Raw genomic sequence first — 15,414 nt, 5'->3', positions numbered from 1 at the left:
ACTGGAGACGCCGCGAGGGCGCGGAGGGGATACTAGTTAGTGACAGAGATGGAGATGTCAGTAGTTGGTGACGAAGATGGGAGGTGCACCCACTTCAAAATGATTAGTCAGATTCCAGCTTGAGCATGGGGTGGATATAGCGATACGCTAGTTTAGTATGATGGAACTAAACAAACCCTCAAATCCTATCCCCTGTACTCCGATTTGATGGCAACTATGAACGACAAAAATATGCCTTCTACAGTATCACTGCCTCATAACGACCGTTGCAGCCTCAACAGAGAAGATGAAGCTACGCCAAAATCAGAATCGGCGCTTCCTGGGTTTGAGCACCCGTCAAACGTTTCGGTCACCCTACCACTGCTGTATGGGAAGATGACATTGGCAGAAGCTCTCGATGAGGAGGACAATGTGCTCTTTCCATTAGCATATTCCAGTCAACGCGAGGACTTTTTTTTTTGGATCTACGAGCATCGCGAAGACTTCAAGGCTCTCGTATCACTCCATCTCTCCCTTGCGAAAAGCGAAACATGCCGATTTGGAGATTTCAAGGAGTGGAAACACGGCAGCTTCAATGTTTGTATACCGATATACATTGATAATTGGAGGAAGTATCCAAGGAAACGGGTGCTACTTCGGCTACCGCTGCCCTACAAAGTTGGAGAGTCAACATGTCCCGGCAATTCAGACGAGAAACTCCGCACCGAAGCCGCTGCCTTCATCTGGATTCAAGAAAACTGCTCAGATGTCCCAATACCGTTCTTATGGGGATTTGGATTTCCAGGTGGTCAGAGTGTAAAAATCCCCATGCTGAATTTTATAGCATATGCTAATTTATGCGATGACATAGTTTACGAAGCCCGAAAATACATCTTGGAGGACGAGAACGGCTTGGCACATTCGACGTGCCTTAACATGGTTCTTTACATCTACCCTACCTTGTCGATATATAAGCCATAGCCGTCAAGGCATTCTAGACCATGGATATCTGATTATGGACTATATCGAGACTACAGATGCAGAATTGCTTTCCGAATCCTGGGACGAACTCCGCCACAATCGTGACCTGAGATCCAACTTCTTTAAAGATTTATCTCACATCATGCTTACCTTAAGTCAGTTGCCTTTGCCTCGTATTGGGTCCTGGACAATAGACGAACGAGGGGTGCTTATGCTAACAAATCGACCCTTGGCTCATCATTTCCATTCCCTCGAAAACGAAGGCATTTTGACCAACATACCGAGACATTCAACCTACACGACTACAGATGCGTACTACACTGATCTCTTGGCATGTCATGATAGCCGCATACGAAACCAGCCCAACTCTATAATCAGCGAGGAAGATGGCTTTTCACAGATGGCAAACCTATTCACAATGCGAGGACTTCTTTCCTACTTCACAAGCCGAGACCTTCGGCATGGGCCATTTGTTTTTAATCTCACTGACCTACATCGAGGCAACATCTTTGTGGACAGCAACTGGCACATTAAATACATCATCGATCTCGAGTGGGCATGCTCGCTTCCTATAGAGATGCTAGCTCCGCCATATTGGATAACCAACCGTGGCGTGGACGAGTTCAAAGGTGAAGAGCTTCAAAAGTTTGAGAGCGCATGCCAAGAATTCATGGACATATTCGAAGAAAAAGAGAAATCATTTCCATCTGTGTACGGCAGTGCAGGATACCGCGCAGACATCATGAGAAGAGGCTGGAAGATCGGAAACTTCTGGTATTTCCACGCGCTAAAAAGCCCTAAAGGCCTATACAACCTTTTCGTCCAACATATACAGCCAATATTTGAGCCGCGACGGGATAACAGATTTGCAAAAATGGTATCGGCTTACTGGGCTCCTGATGCGCGGGAGATTGTAGCTGCAAAACTTTTGGAAAAAAAAAAGTATGAGCAAGAGTTGCGACATTTATTTGAGGCCGGATATTCTGTGGAGAATCCGTAGATAGAATCGTGCTGGATGATTGTTCCTCTCGCTCCCCGGTGCAACGAAAGTATTCGAGTATGTATTCCCCAGCAGAACCGCTTCGATAAATCGATTATCAACGCACCAATTTCAGAGTCCCCACTCCCAGCAGACGCGAATCAGGATATGCAGCAGAGGGACTTCTCGCTCAAGGAGCGGATATGTCACCTGCGAATAAGAAAGACCAGACATTACTGCACTTGGCAGTGCAGAGCACGTCCGTCGATGGGGTACCCCTACAAACATTTGGTCTTTCGGCGCCATGGTACGTGCATTATGTCAGCCCTTTCCGTCACTTTTTGGGTTCAGCACTGATAATCTCATCCATGCGTAGCTCATCACCCTAATTTGGGGTGGGAACTGGTTCGTCTTTAACCAGACGTTCCAGCTGGACATGAAGAATACAAGTTGGATATTCTCATGAGGTAGCATCAGTTTTTTCGACCATTTCTGCTATCGTATAAGGAGATTGCAGACAATGAGACGTTAGGAATTCTCGCCCACGTCATGCACGGCGTACCATGAGAAAATGTGAAGCCCTTCGCACGCATTACTGAGCAAGAGATTTCGAGGGAGAATAAGGCGTTCATACTTAAGATTATGAAGCTGATCCCACAGACCAAGAACTCCTGCAAGATGAATGGTTCACGTCAGTATATATGCTGCGTGTCACGCATGTCGAGGTATCCCAGGTTCGAGACCTGGGGGCACATGAGCTTAAGGAGTCGAGACGGGCCATGGAGGCCCACCATGTAGGGTGTGGCTTAATATAAACTGTAACTGTAACTGTAAGATATTGTGTCGTGTAGGATTGCGGTGCTTTTCGAGACAGGAGCATCGGATTGCTTCAACTACGCTATTGTATTGGAGCCTAACTTGGTCAGGACCGCAAATCACATGGCATTGTGCCCCACCACTATGCAAAGTCTCGCAAACGACGGATAACCTCGTCATGCTCCCGAATTTCAACCAAGAGATCAAACACCATCCAAGGTTGTCTCCGAGGGACAACGATGACTCAGTTTCTCTGCCTGACTAGCTCTGCCAAACGCTACTGCGCCCTTCGTTAAGTGGCCAGCAAGCTCGAAAACGGCGGTAGACCCGTGCGCGCGCGTTCCCCGATCAACGCCAACACGACTCACCTTCCACAAGAATGGCACAGGCGAGGTGAGTGTGTTTCGTGTTGTACGTCATTAAGATATAGCTAAACAACCTAGGGTTGGTATGTCGTCGCGAGCTGAACATATGGATCGCTGCCGATTTGAAATGCAAGTTCCTCGACATCAGCACCATTGGCGGCACTCGCACGGTTGTTGGGGGCGAGACACGGCGATCCACAGCATATAGTATATATAATGCAGTAATCAATTCAATCATCCTACCTATTCTAATAGGCCTACGTAGTGATTTATAGGCTTCTGAGGGCCCTATATAACCCCCGAAACCTCCGACTTACCCACTGTTCTCAGTGCAGAGTTTTCACTTGCCCTAGTGAGCAAGTTACCAAGAGCCGGCTCTATAGTGGGGATCTCGGCCTCTCCCCAATCCCGATCCTGTTTTCCCAGCAACGCTTCCGCATCTTATAAGCCAGTTCGACATCGACCTAACGCTTGCAAAACAGCGCATTCCGAGAATGAGAGGCCCGGAGACGCAAGGGTGGCTGATGACGCCTTCCTCAAGACGTACACTGTCAGAATTTCTCTAGCCTGACAGTGTCAGGGAACTTCCCTACACAATATGACGCTATGTTACCAGAGGAGGAGGACCAATCAAGATGTGGGGAGTAGAAGGATTTTTTAGTCGCCGATTGCCAGAACCGAAAACGCAGGGACCTACTTAGCGAAGAAACTGTGCAGTCTTTAACAAGATGTGAATAATTCGGACTAGGCGACTATTTAGCATAGAATTGATAAGGAGTTAATACGTAGCGCGACTGTTGATAACGGATTGATTAGCAGAATAAAATTGCGGGATGACGACCTGATGTGCAGCTCTACAGCTCGAAATCATGTCACTCTAGACCAGGACCTAGGCCACTCTACATTTTTATCATATTAACGACTTCTATACCTGCATCATATTTGCCACGGGATATAGGTAAACACTAAGGTTTTTAACTAAGAATCGCCACAGGACACGATATTAAAACCACACAGAAGGCCAAGGACATTTTCCTTCCCTACATCTAATGTTGCCATTACAAAGGGCCTTAGCAGCTTTTCTAGACCAGGGTGATAAGACTATTCCTGACGGAGCAGATCCCAAATCCGAGATGCCATGCACCACATCTAACGACGTCGACTCATTGAAGGTTATCATCATCGGCGCTGGTATCGGAGGTCTCGCCCTCGCACAGATACTCCACTCAGCACCGGGAATACGGCTAGCATGCTACGAGCGGTACAGAGCTATCGATGACCGCGTTGTCGGGTTCCGCGTGATGCTGTCAGGCAGCACGCTGTCGATGCTGAAGCGCAAACTGAAGAGCGACATCTGGGCAGACCTCGCCTTCGGCATCGGGGAGCAGCCGGAGGGAGGGGAGAAGATCGAGTTTTTCAAGGCAAATGGCAACAAGATGCTCACCTGGGACTCGGACCCCACGAAGGACCAGTTCTCCGTGTCGAGGTGGCACCTGAGAGAAGCCCTCGTGAAGCAGGCTCCCTTTGTTCGGACAGGTATTTGCTTCGAGCGCTATGAGGTGCTGCCGAAAGGAAGAGTGAGAGCATTTTTCGCTGACGGGAGTACCGACGAGTGTGACCTCTTAGTAGGTGCAGACGGCACGAACTCGAATGTTCGAAAGCAGTTGATCAACCATGCCACCATTGAGGACCTGGGCGTGGCAGTCATTTATTTCAAGGTCCCGCTTACGGAAAGGTCCTTGAAGTTATCAGGGTCCCCCGGCAGATCAATGGTAAAACTTCCCGTCCTACTACGCCCATCTGTATGGTCCTAAAGCTAACTCTTACGTATACCTTCTGCCCAAACAATCAATATATCATGCTCGCCCCCTGGCAGAATCCCCTCGCCCCCTTTTCCACACGCTACAACCAGCACACCATCGATCCCGAAGACTCCTACATCATGCTCGGCGCTGGGTCCCCCTACGCCAACTTCCACAACCGCCGCTGCTCCCCTAACGAACTCACCCACTCCGAGCTACAAGCCGAGGTGCTCGCGCGCACTTCCCAGCCGGGCATCCACCCTCGCTTTCGCGAGCTCGCCAAGATGATCTGCCTTGACACAGCCTACGTGAACATCGTCCGCAAAAGCGAGGCCGTCCAGCCCTGGACCTCCTCCCCTAATATCACCCTCCTTGGCGACGCCGTTTTCAACATGAGCAACACCCTCAGCCGCGGTGCGAACTGCGCAATAATGGACGCCGTCGCCCTCGCGGACCGTGTCACATCACCGGCGTACAGGCGCGAGCGGCGCCAGTCGGCCGCTCTGGATGACTATGTGAGAGAGAACATTGCGCGGCGCGAGGTCGAGCGGCAGCGCTCGTATATGATGCAGAAGATTATGTTTCCGGGGAAACATAAGCTAAGGGGGTTTATAAGAAATAGGGTGTTCCCGTCTTCGCTGAAGAAGATCGATGCCATGGATCGCGAGGAGCATGACGAAGTGAATTGGGTCGGCAGCGATGGGGAGAGAAGTGTGGACTCGACAGCGGAAGAGCCGAAGTGGGTGGAGGAGCTGAAGTGGGACGAGATCTTTGAGGAGAGGCATGGCCATGGGATGGGTTAGAGACGGAGGTGCTGAGCATATAAGCGCTAGTGCCCGATGATTTGCGGTTTAACAACTGGGGGACTGTGACTACTGCTTCAGTCCTTGGGGTTCCCACGTTGTACATAACTTTTCTCCTATCTACCTCTTTGTCACTCCGCATTTTCGTCGCCCGCGACGATATTTATACCACTACAGCTCCATAACTGTCACATACGGGTGATAACTAGCGAATAACAACTGTTGTATGTTTTTATTTATTTATGCTTCTTGCTTCGGTATTATATTTTAGTTGGGCGAGACAAAAGAAAACTTCGTCCGTACGACTGCTTCGCTGTCTTTAGTCGAAGCCGTCGCCTCCGCACAGCCTATATCCTCCTTGGTTCCGCCTAAAATTGAGATATTAAAACGATCCGTAAAGCCCAACAAGAGGACTTCGCCCAGCATTGTCTATCACGCTCGCAGGAACGACCGCAATCCATGACTATTGCAGCGTTGTTGATGGGATCGACCCTTTGGGGTATAGATGTGAGGCCTTCAACACCTCCTTTTTCATCAGAGCCTTCTCATAGACCACCATCCCTCGATACTAGCCACTGGTATAAAGGTGAGTTGCCGCGTTTCAGTGAGTGGCTACCTTCAAGATATAACAGGGAAGCGCAGCGCCTTCAACGTGGTTCCCATATTGAACATCTGACACCATGAATTCCACATCCAGGATTCAGTTGCCAGTCGCCGTACCCGTCGTCATAAACCGCGTAATAGCATTGAGATCTCTTGAGATCCCCGCCGGATTCCGACTCCCACCATCACCATAAGCATGTTTTTTCTCACCACCTTCCTCCTCCCCTTCCTCCTCCGCCTCTTCTTCCTCCTCGTCGCTCTCGGCATATATATCATCCAGTGAAGACCTACTCAGCTGCGCCGCCTTCGCAACCTGAGGTAACACGTATTCCTTTGCGAAGCTCCACAGCTCATCGAGGTTCTCGTCTTGTCCTCCCCCCACGTTCTCTGTTTTTCCCAGTGCGCGCCCTTCCTCGACCCAGCTCTCGGCGCTCGGCTCGAGCTTCTTGCGTAGTAGTTGCCCGACTAGACCTTCCTGGGTCCGGCCGGGGAAGTTGGTGGAGGGGTAGACGACCGTTTGTGAGAAGAGGTCGGAGTGTTTGCAGAGGTGGTTGGTGATGTTTTTGAGGCTTTGGGCGAGGATTGTGGAGTGTACTTGGATCGAGTCTCTATGGATGTATTGTCAGCTTCTATCCTAATTGGACTTCCCATCTTTCGAATGGGGTAGTGGGGGTATTCGTACATTGGTGGCATAACTGGAGATCGTAATATGTCGTTCTTGAGGGCGCCAATGCTCTTGGTTAGCTGATCCAGTCGCGTTCGTGTCTGGTCAATGGCGCGCATTTCATCGGAGTTGAGGCTCGTCATGTTGGGCGAATGTCACTTGTATCATGCGATGGTAACAAGGAGTATGGATAAGTATCATCAAAGAGTCGTGGGGGGTCACCGAGACAGGTGGTGTCACGAACCGAATCACGTGCGGGCAATACTCACGTGCCCTTCAGTGCCAAGACGGAGGCATGTCGGTCCGGACAGGACACGTAGAACTATATAGTAGGAACGCGGACCTTCGGAGGAAGGTCAGCGTTCAGTCTTCGTATCAATAGACCAGGATTCTACGTATATTCCTTCCCGTGACTTCCCACTGCCCTACTCGCCAAGAAGTCCTTTACATTCTGAACGCTCCACCATTCCTACGATTAGGAAGAGTAGCCCAGTGAGGGAAGTCAAAAGAGAAGCCGAACCCATGCCGCCACGCACCCGCACTCAGACCGCAGACACCGAAGGGAGTGGCAGTCGCGAAGCAGCGTCTCTGCCGCCAGCTGAAAGTCAGCAAGGGATCGAGGACCAGCTAGCAACTGCCCAGGCCATCGAGGAAGAACTCCTTGCGAAGCTCCAGCTCAAGGAGGCGGCCGAGCGAATTGAGCGGCTAAGGAAGCAGTTGGAAGACGGGGACGTTGCGGAAGTTCTACCGCCAGGCCTCCCCGTCGACGACCCAAGTGTCGCATCATCCAGCTCCGTCTTTTATGGGGGACTGCCGAAGAGCATAAGACCCCGGCAGATCGCGCCATACAAGGGAAGAACGGTCAGAGAGCACTCAGAATTCGTCACAAGCTGCGAGTTAAGCTTTCGGTTAGAGCCAAGTCTGAATAAATCAGACGAGCTCCGCTGTGACTTGGCGGCAACGTGGCTCGAGGGCGAACCTCGAGCGCATGGCTTCGACACGAGAAGGAACCTGACTTCCAGAAGACTTGGAAGGGGTTCAAGAAGTTCCTTCTTGACCTCGTTGAGGATCCAGTTAATCGGGGCCTCTCGACAGCGATCAAATACGAGGAGGCGCGCCAGCGACCCGGACAGTCTGCGCAAACCTTTGCGACCTACCTCGAGACGTTAGAGGGGGAGTTGAAGGCATACAGTGAAGAACATCGAGTTCAGCACTTCCTCGCAAAGCTCCGGCCCGATCTACGCTTGAGGATAATCACTTATCCTGAGATTCCGCGGACGCGAAGCGCCCTTATAGCGCTCGCCTCCCGGTTTGAACAAGCCAACCTACCAAAGGGCCAGGAAAAGGGGGGTCAGAAGGACCACAAGGAAGAAAAGAGGGGGGAGAATCCTCACAAGAGGGGTTCGCACCCCCACCAGGGAAGTCGAAGCAGAGAAAGAGCGGGAGTGAAGCGCTCACGTCTCTCAGATGAGGAAGAGAAGCGGCGAAGGGACAACAACCTCTGTTTCCATTGTGGAAAGGAGGGACACCGCACCGCTCAGTGTTTCTTAAGGAACGGCGAGGGTGCGCAGCGCATCCGAGCGGTACAGCAGGGGAGCCAGCTAAAAGGCATCCTGCAACCAAAAAACTAGGGCCCTCTATCCAAATCCCGATGGATGGAGCGGTTACCCAGGGGAAGAACAGCCTGTCGATTCTCGTCGACGTACGAGGAGTGGAAGCGTGGCGACCCCTTCGCGCGCTCGTTGACAGCGGCACAACCGCCAACCTCATATCCCACTTAGTGGCAAAAGAGCTCGGGGGAGTGTGGGAACCAAGCTACACCACAGCAAGGGGTGTAGGAAGCCAGGAAATACCTCTCTTTGGGAAGTCCCAGCTCACCCTCCGCATCAAGGACGATGGGGGCAAGACGCAAGAAAGAGAACACCTCTTTGCGTCTACGGCCATGGAGGAATACGACCTCATGTTAGGGTATCCATGGCTTCTCCGCGAAAACCTAGTGATTAATTGGACGCGAGGGACATGGCGATTCCCTACCGACAACATCCAATATCTCTCAAACGAGGAAGCGGAAGAGCTGCGGGGGAAAGGCGGACCAGTGTATGTAGCAATGCTACACCGGATGGACGACCCCCAGGAACCCCGACCTACACCAACAGTTCCAAGAGAATACCAATCTTTTGAGGACGTCTTTGACGATGAAGGGGCAGCGTCGCTCCCAGAATACTCAAAGAGGGCAGAGCATGCCATAGATATTGAGGAGGGAAAGCAACCCCCGTGGGGACCAATCTACAGCCTCTCAGAGAAGGAGTTGGCGACGCTTAGGGGTTACATTGAGGATTCGCTTCAGAGGGGCTGGATCCGTCACTTGACGAGCCCACCTGGAGCGCCCATCCTTTTCGTCCCAAAGCCAGATGGCTCGAAGCGCCTATGTGTCGATTATCGAGGGCTTAACGCCATGACAGTGAAGAATCGACACCCAATCCCTCTTATTTCGGAAATACTCGACCGCCTAAGCGGGGCCGCAGTGTTCACGAAGCTTGACGCAAAGGATGCGTACCAGCGTATGAGAATCCGAAAGGGGGATGAGTGGAAAACTGCCTTCCGAACAAGGTACGGCCTGTTCGAATATTTAGTGATGCCGTTTGGGCTGTGCAACGCCCCCGCATCATTCCAGGCGTATATCAATGAAGCGCTCGCAGGCCTTGTAGATGTGATGTGCATTGTCTACCTTGACGACGTCTTGATCTATTCGAAGTGCAAGGAAGAGCATCCGCAACACGTCCGCACTGTTGTCATACTGACATTCGTTGCACTCAGTTTGCTATCAAACTCAAGAGCAAACTTAGAAATCTCCTCCTCAAACTTACAAGTCAACATACATATCTTGGCTTATCACATCAACAACAGAAGCAATACTACTCAACGATTGCTGTAAACTCTTCTACTACATCTGTTTATGCTACATACATCACGGCATATCATTTGGACACTCATTGAACAAGTTATTAAGAAAATCTCCTCCTTAAGGGGGTGGGCCAATACTACCACATGGCATATCTCTACCAACTAGAGGCCTAGGAACATGAACGATAGCTCTAGAAGCTTCTACAACCCTCTATGATTCATTACACGTCATCGCTCCTTAGTTACCCACAAGATTGGTTAAGTTATGACATAATTTATCTATAGGTACTCTGACCTTGGACCTCCTTTTCACTTCCTATAGGCTAGGAACCCAAGAGATGGTTCTATGGGATTCTCTTACATTCGCTACATGATTAGCAAGCTAGTTGTGGGTCGCACTTGATTTCTAATACATTTACCAAGCCTGGTTAGTCATGGAAAGTCATGGAAAATGAGAGAACTACACTCCTTTGGCATAAATAGGATTGCCCTTTCCTTAAGAAAGGGCAAGCAGGCAATACAGTAACAAATTCTGCAAGATGGAGAAGATCTGCCCAGTTGTCTTGAGCATAGTTTGTATAAATTCTTAGATATTGTTCAAGTACAGAGTTGACTCTCTCTGTCTGGCCATCTGTTTGAGGGTGATAAGCTGTAGAGAAGCGTTGTTCCATGTTTAAGAGTTTAGAGAACTCCTTAAAAAAGTTTGAAGTGAAAACTGCTCCCCTATCTGAGATCCAATGTCCAGGAATTCCATGATATTTAAAGACCACCTTGAGGAATAGCCACGCAAGTTCAGAAGCTGTGATAGTCTCATTGCAAGGCTCAAAGTGTGCCATTTTTGTGAGCCTTTCTACCACCACAAGGATAGAGTCATAAGGGGTAGCACCCCCTTTTGGGATAGAAGGAGGCAACTTGACTATAAAGTCAATGGATATGGAGTCCCATGGGCATTCTGGTATAGGTAGAGGCTGCAAGAGGCCATAGGGCTTTTGCCGTGTAGGTTTGTTCAAGTTGCAAGTAGTGCAAGAAGATATATAGTCTTGAAGAGTAGTCCTTAGACTAGGCCAGTAGAACTTTCTTGTTAGAAGTTCATAAGTTTTTGCAAAGCCAAAGTGCCCTGCAGCTGGAGCATCATGGAACTGCTGTAGGAGGTGTAGCTGTAATCGTTTATCCCTTGGGACATAGATATAGTTCTTGAATAAGAGAAGTCCATGCTGATTTTTTGAGAAATTCTGTAGTCCAACTTTCTCAAGAGAGGAACCTTTCTTCTGGAGGTATTCCAAAGTTCTTTTCGCAAAGGGATCATGGTTGTAAGCATCTTTGAATGCTTTAAGAAGTGTTGCTGAGGGTGTATAGTCTTTAAAGGTCTCTGGTTCCTGAGAAGAGGTAATGGGGGCAACTTGGTCTTGAGGGGATAAGTTTACCCCTAAGTCCTCTGTAGTACTAGGGTTGCTTAAAGATGCTGCTATAAGCTTTGCTGAGTCTAGCAGAGCCTTTGTATTGCTAGTTTTAGCAGAATCTTGGTAGTCATGTCTTCTTGAGAGGAGATCTGCTCTTTGATTCTTGGCCCCTGAGACATGTTTTATAACAAAGTCAAAACCTCCTAGTTGTTCAGACCACCTTGCTTGTCGTCGATTGAGCTGTTTAGTGGTTGTAAAGGTCAAGAGATTTAAATGGTCACTGTAAATAGTGATAGGATAGTTTGCCCCTTCAAGGTAGCATCTCCAATGCTTTAGAGAACATACTATGGCAAGCAGTTCCTTGTCTGTAATGGGATAGTTTTGTTCGGCTGCTGATAGCTTTCTTGAGTAAAATGCCACAGGCTGTAGCTCTTCTTGTTTGTCTTTTGGAGCTTGGTATAAGATTCCAGAAATGGCAAAATCTGAGGCATCTGTCTCAAGAGTGGCAGGTTTCAAGGGGTTAAAGTGTAGTAACATTTTCCCTTCTTTAAATTCTCCTTTAAGAGCATCGAAAGCATCTTGCTGTGTCTTATCCCAGTGATACAAAGTGTCCTTGTGAAGTAATTGAGTAAGGGGTAAAGCCAAGGATGTATATCTTGGTATAAACCTCCTGTAATAGTTGGCAAACCCAAGGAAAGACTGAACCTCTTTAATGCTGGAAGGAATAGGCCACGTTTGTACTGCTTTTGTCTTTTCAGGGTCCATCTGAATGCCTTCTGTTGAAATTCTATGTCCTAAGAAATCAACTTGAGACATATGGAAAAGACATTTCTCAAGTTTGCAAAAGAGTTGTGCTTGAGATAGCTTCTCTAAGACTTGTCTAACATGAGAACATGCTCTTGAGTGTCTAAAGAGTATATAAGAATGTCGTCTAAGTAGACAACAACAAAGATATCCAAGTAAGGTCTTAGAATATCATTCATGAGAGCTTGGAAAGAAGCAGGTGCATTGGCAAGCCCAAAAGGCATTACCTGGTATTGAAAATGACCATAGCGTGTTCTGAATGCTGTCTTCCACTCATCACCTTCCTTGATGCGTATCAGGTTATAAGCTCCCCTGAGATCTAACTTGGTAAAGATCCTTGCTGAAGAGAGCCTATCTATGAGCTCAGGGATAAGGGGTAAAGCATATCTGTTTTTAACAGTGACTGCATTAAGGCCCCTATAATCAACACAGAGACGCAAGGAGCCATCTTTCTTCTTGACAAAGAGAATGGGAGCTCCTGCTGGTGAGGAAGAAGGTCTGATAAAGCCAGAACTAAGGTTCTCATCTAGGTATTCTCTGAGAGTTTTCAGCTCTAATTCAGATAGAGAGTAGATAGGGCCGTAGGGAGGCATTGAGCCTTCTGCGAGTGGTATCTCATGGTCATAAGGCTGGTGCTTTGGCAGAATTGATGCCTTTGCCTTGTCAAAAAGATGTTGGTAGTCTTGGTATGCTAAAGGCAAAATGACCTCCTGAGATGATTTCTCCAAATCTGAAGTAGCTGCTATCTCCAGGACAGGTTGGAAAGGTTTAACCCATATCAGAGATGATATATCGTCCATAGTTTGGTCAAAATCCTTGATCTGGGACAAGTTTGAGTCTTGGACCTGAATAGGGGTAACTGAGGCTTGAAGGGTTTTTTCAGTATTGAGCTCAGGATTTGAGCTAAACCCAAGCGATAAATGCTTCCAATTGATAGTTGGATCATGCCTTTGAAGCCATGGAAGACCTAGGATAACTGGGTACTTCATTGGTATAACATCTAAAGAGATGGTGTCTGAAAATGTTGATTTTCCTAGGGGAATCTCAAGTTTGAGTACTGGGGTGTTGCAGGTAATGGAACCTGAACTGATAGGAGTTCCATCAATGACTCGGAGCAACTCTGGAGTGCGTTTGGGAATTGTAGGTAACTGGTGTGTCAAGATGAGGTCTTGAGATATAAAGTTGCCTGTTGCCCCAGAGTCTATCATAGCCCTTGTAGACAACACCTGTTGTTTGAAATGGAGTTGAATAGGGATTAACAGGTGTGTGAGACTCTGAGAAAGCACCATCGACACATCTTTGTTGTCTAGGGGAGAAGTTATAGTCTCAGTTTAAGTTGTGCCTCCTAGGGATTTTTCAAGTTTTTCAGGAATAGCAGTTGTGACTGTGTCTGAGGCTGCTATATGTTTTGAATCAGCACTCCCCCGTGCTGAATAGCACTCCTGAATTCTGTGTCCCCCTTTGCCACAGTATAAACAAAGGTTGTTGTCCATTCTGTGTTTTCTTTCTTGAGGGGTAAGTTTACCCCTTTTCAGTTTTTGAGGGTATCCTGTAGGCTGAGGTGCTGGATTTGCTGTAGATCTCTTTATAGAGGCGTCTAAGTCCATAGGTTCAGGTGCTGAGTCCTTAGCAGTTGGTGTAGAGGTGTAATTGTTGAAATTTCTTGTTGGATGCCAGTCTTGGTTCTTCTCCTTTCTTCTTTCAAAAAGCCTATCATCAAGTCTGACAGCTTTCTCTATAAGCATTTGAAGTGTTGTAGGGCGTTCTTCTTTGCTGAGTTCATCCTTAATAGAGCTCTTGAGCCCTTGGTAGTAAGTGAAGACTAAGGCTTCTTCATTCCAAGTCAAGTGAGAAGTGATTCTCCTAAATTCTGTTGTATACTGACCAGCAGAGGTCTTTTGACATAGCTTCTGTAGCTCTCTTTCTGCTGTAGCAGTTTCGTTGATGTCTCCAAAGGTCCTGGTAAGTTCCTCTTGAAACTGGTCATAAGAGGTAACCAAAGGTGTAGTGGTATTTTGGTTGTTGCCACTAAGTCTTCTAAGATATGGCTCAAAGAAGTTGAATGCAGATCCACGGAGGTAGCTGGCAGCGAAATATATCTTCTGAATATCTGAGGTGAACTGATGAGGCCTGAGGGTGAAGTAGATGTCCAGTTGCATAAGGAATCCCTTCAACTTCCTCCTGTCTCCATGGTATAAATCTGGTGTTTGCACTTTAGGAAGTGCACCTGGGGTACTCGAAATAGCCAGAGGAGCTGTGGGAAGCTCTGTATGATGTGTCTGAGTTGAAGATTGTGTTGCTGAAGTGTTGGCTTGAAAGGTGTTTTCCAAATTCTCAAGTTTGTTTGCTATAGTTTGTATAAAGGCAAACATTGTTGCATCTGCTGTTCAGCAGTAGTTGTAGGAGCTTGGTCGTCCTCCATTGTAGTATCGAAGTGCTGCTATAGAAATAGTTGAAGCTTGAAGCAGACAAGGTGTAATGGTGGGTGCACCAGATGTGAGAATCTAGCCACCCAAGGAAGGGATGATTTTACTAAGACAACACACTGTCTTAGGAAACAGAGCCAAAGGGTTGTAGCTTAGACTATTCCACAACGCAGCAATCAGGTGTGTGATGTAGTGAAGTGGTTCAGACAAGTTGCAACAAATGTTGAGTCTGGGAACTCAGGGGTAAGTCAGAGGTTAACACCTCACTGACTTTTCAAAAACAGAGAATAACAAGATCAATGCTTGGAAGCTTGGAAAAGACGTAGAAGTATGTGCTAGTAGCTTACAACAACACAGTCTCTAACACCACAAAAGAGACACCTTTCTATGCAAACTATGGTTATCACCCTAGGTTTGAAGTGGCAGAACTGAATTGTCCTGAAATTTTCAAAAACCCTTCTGCTACTGAAAGAATCATCTACCTTAAGGGCCTCCAGGACTATCTCAAGGTTCAAATACAGCGTGCACAAGACGTGCAGGCTCAGGCCTTTAACAGGGGGGTGGTTGCACCACAATTCAAAGTTGGTGATCAAGTCTTTTTGTCTAGAAGACATATCACAACTACTAGACCTTCAGACAAACTTGATACTAAAAGACTTGGACCTTTTAAGATCACAAGGACTATTGGCAAGAATGCTTTCGAGCTTGCATTACCACCTACTTGGACTATCCATAATGTCTTCCATGCATCTCTCTTGTCTAAGGCACAAGAAAGTTCCTTAAGACCACTTCAGTCTCCTCCACCTCCTGTTCTGATCTTGGATCAACCAGAATATGAAGTAGAGTCTATCCTTGACAAAAAGACACTTAGAGGTCAGGACTACTTCC

At 47.9% G+C, this 15,414-nt stretch overlaps 3 protein-coding genes across 3 annotated transcripts; 2 read left to right on the top strand and 1 right to left on the bottom strand.

Annotated features, from left to right (window-relative positions):
* The first annotated feature begins 164 nt into the window (after window positions 1-164).
* Window positions 165-3,370, top strand: VC83_03633 (uncharacterized protein). Its single transcript, XM_024467277.1, has 3 exons — window positions 165-795; window positions 851-3,148; window positions 3,199-3,370. The coding sequence occupies exons 1-2, from the start codon at window positions 208-210 to the stop codon at window positions 1,958-1,960; spliced, it is 1,698 nt and encodes a 565-aa protein (XP_024325975.1). The 5' UTR covers window positions 165-207; the 3' UTR covers window positions 1,961-3,148; window positions 3,199-3,370.
* An 883-nt stretch (window positions 3,371-4,253) lies between these two features.
* Window positions 4,254-5,725, top strand: VC83_03632 (uncharacterized protein; the record flags this gene model as incomplete). The annotated part of the gene is made up of 2 exons (XM_024467276.1): window positions 4,254-4,892; window positions 4,997-5,725. The coding sequence occupies 2 exons, from the start codon at window positions 4,254-4,256 to the stop codon at window positions 5,723-5,725; spliced, it is 1,368 nt and encodes a 455-aa protein (XP_024325976.1).
* A 213-nt stretch (window positions 5,726-5,938) lies between these two features.
* On the bottom strand, window positions 5,939-7,177 carry MED8 (mediator of RNA polymerase II transcription subunit 8). The gene is made up of 2 exons (XM_024467275.1): window positions 7,011-7,177; window positions 5,939-6,936 (listed from the first exon to the last, which is right to left on the bottom strand). Exons 1-2 carry the CDS (start codon window positions 7,133-7,135, stop codon window positions 6,426-6,428), a joined length of 636 nt encoding a protein of 211 aa, XP_024325977.1. The 5' UTR covers window positions 7,136-7,177; the 3' UTR covers window positions 5,939-6,425.
* Window positions 7,178-15,414: the final 8,237 nt, after the last annotated feature.

The sequence above is a fragment of the Pseudogymnoascus destructans genome (assembly GCF_001641265.1).
Source record: "Pseudogymnoascus destructans isolate 20631-21 unplaced genomic scaffold scaffold_6, whole genome shotgun sequence".
Taxonomy (NCBI): domain Eukaryota; kingdom Fungi; phylum Ascomycota; class Leotiomycetes; order Thelebolales; family Thelebolaceae; genus Pseudogymnoascus; species Pseudogymnoascus destructans.
The sequence above is the reverse complement of the archived record's forward strand: the minus strand, read 5'-3'. Positions and strand labels throughout refer to the sequence as shown.

What these genes read in the sequence shown, in the direction of transcription:
- MED8 (XM_024467275.1), bottom strand. Translation starts at nt 7,135, where the DNA reads ATGACGAGCCTCAACTCCGATGAAATGCGCGCCATTGACCAGACACGA. An exon ending in TCTCCAGTTATGCCACCAAT is followed by an intron (nt 6,937 to 7,010) that starts GTACGAATACCC and finishes ATACATCCATAG; the next exon opens with AGACTCGATCCAAGTACACT.
- VC83_03633 (XM_024467277.1), top strand. Translation starts at nt 208, where the DNA reads ATGGCAACTATGAACGACAAAAATATGCCTTCTACAGTATCACTGCCT. An exon ending in GATTTCCAGGTGGTCAGAGT is followed by an intron (nt 796 to 850) that starts GTAAAAATCCCC and finishes GCGATGACATAG; the next exon opens with TTTACGAAGCCCGAAAATAC.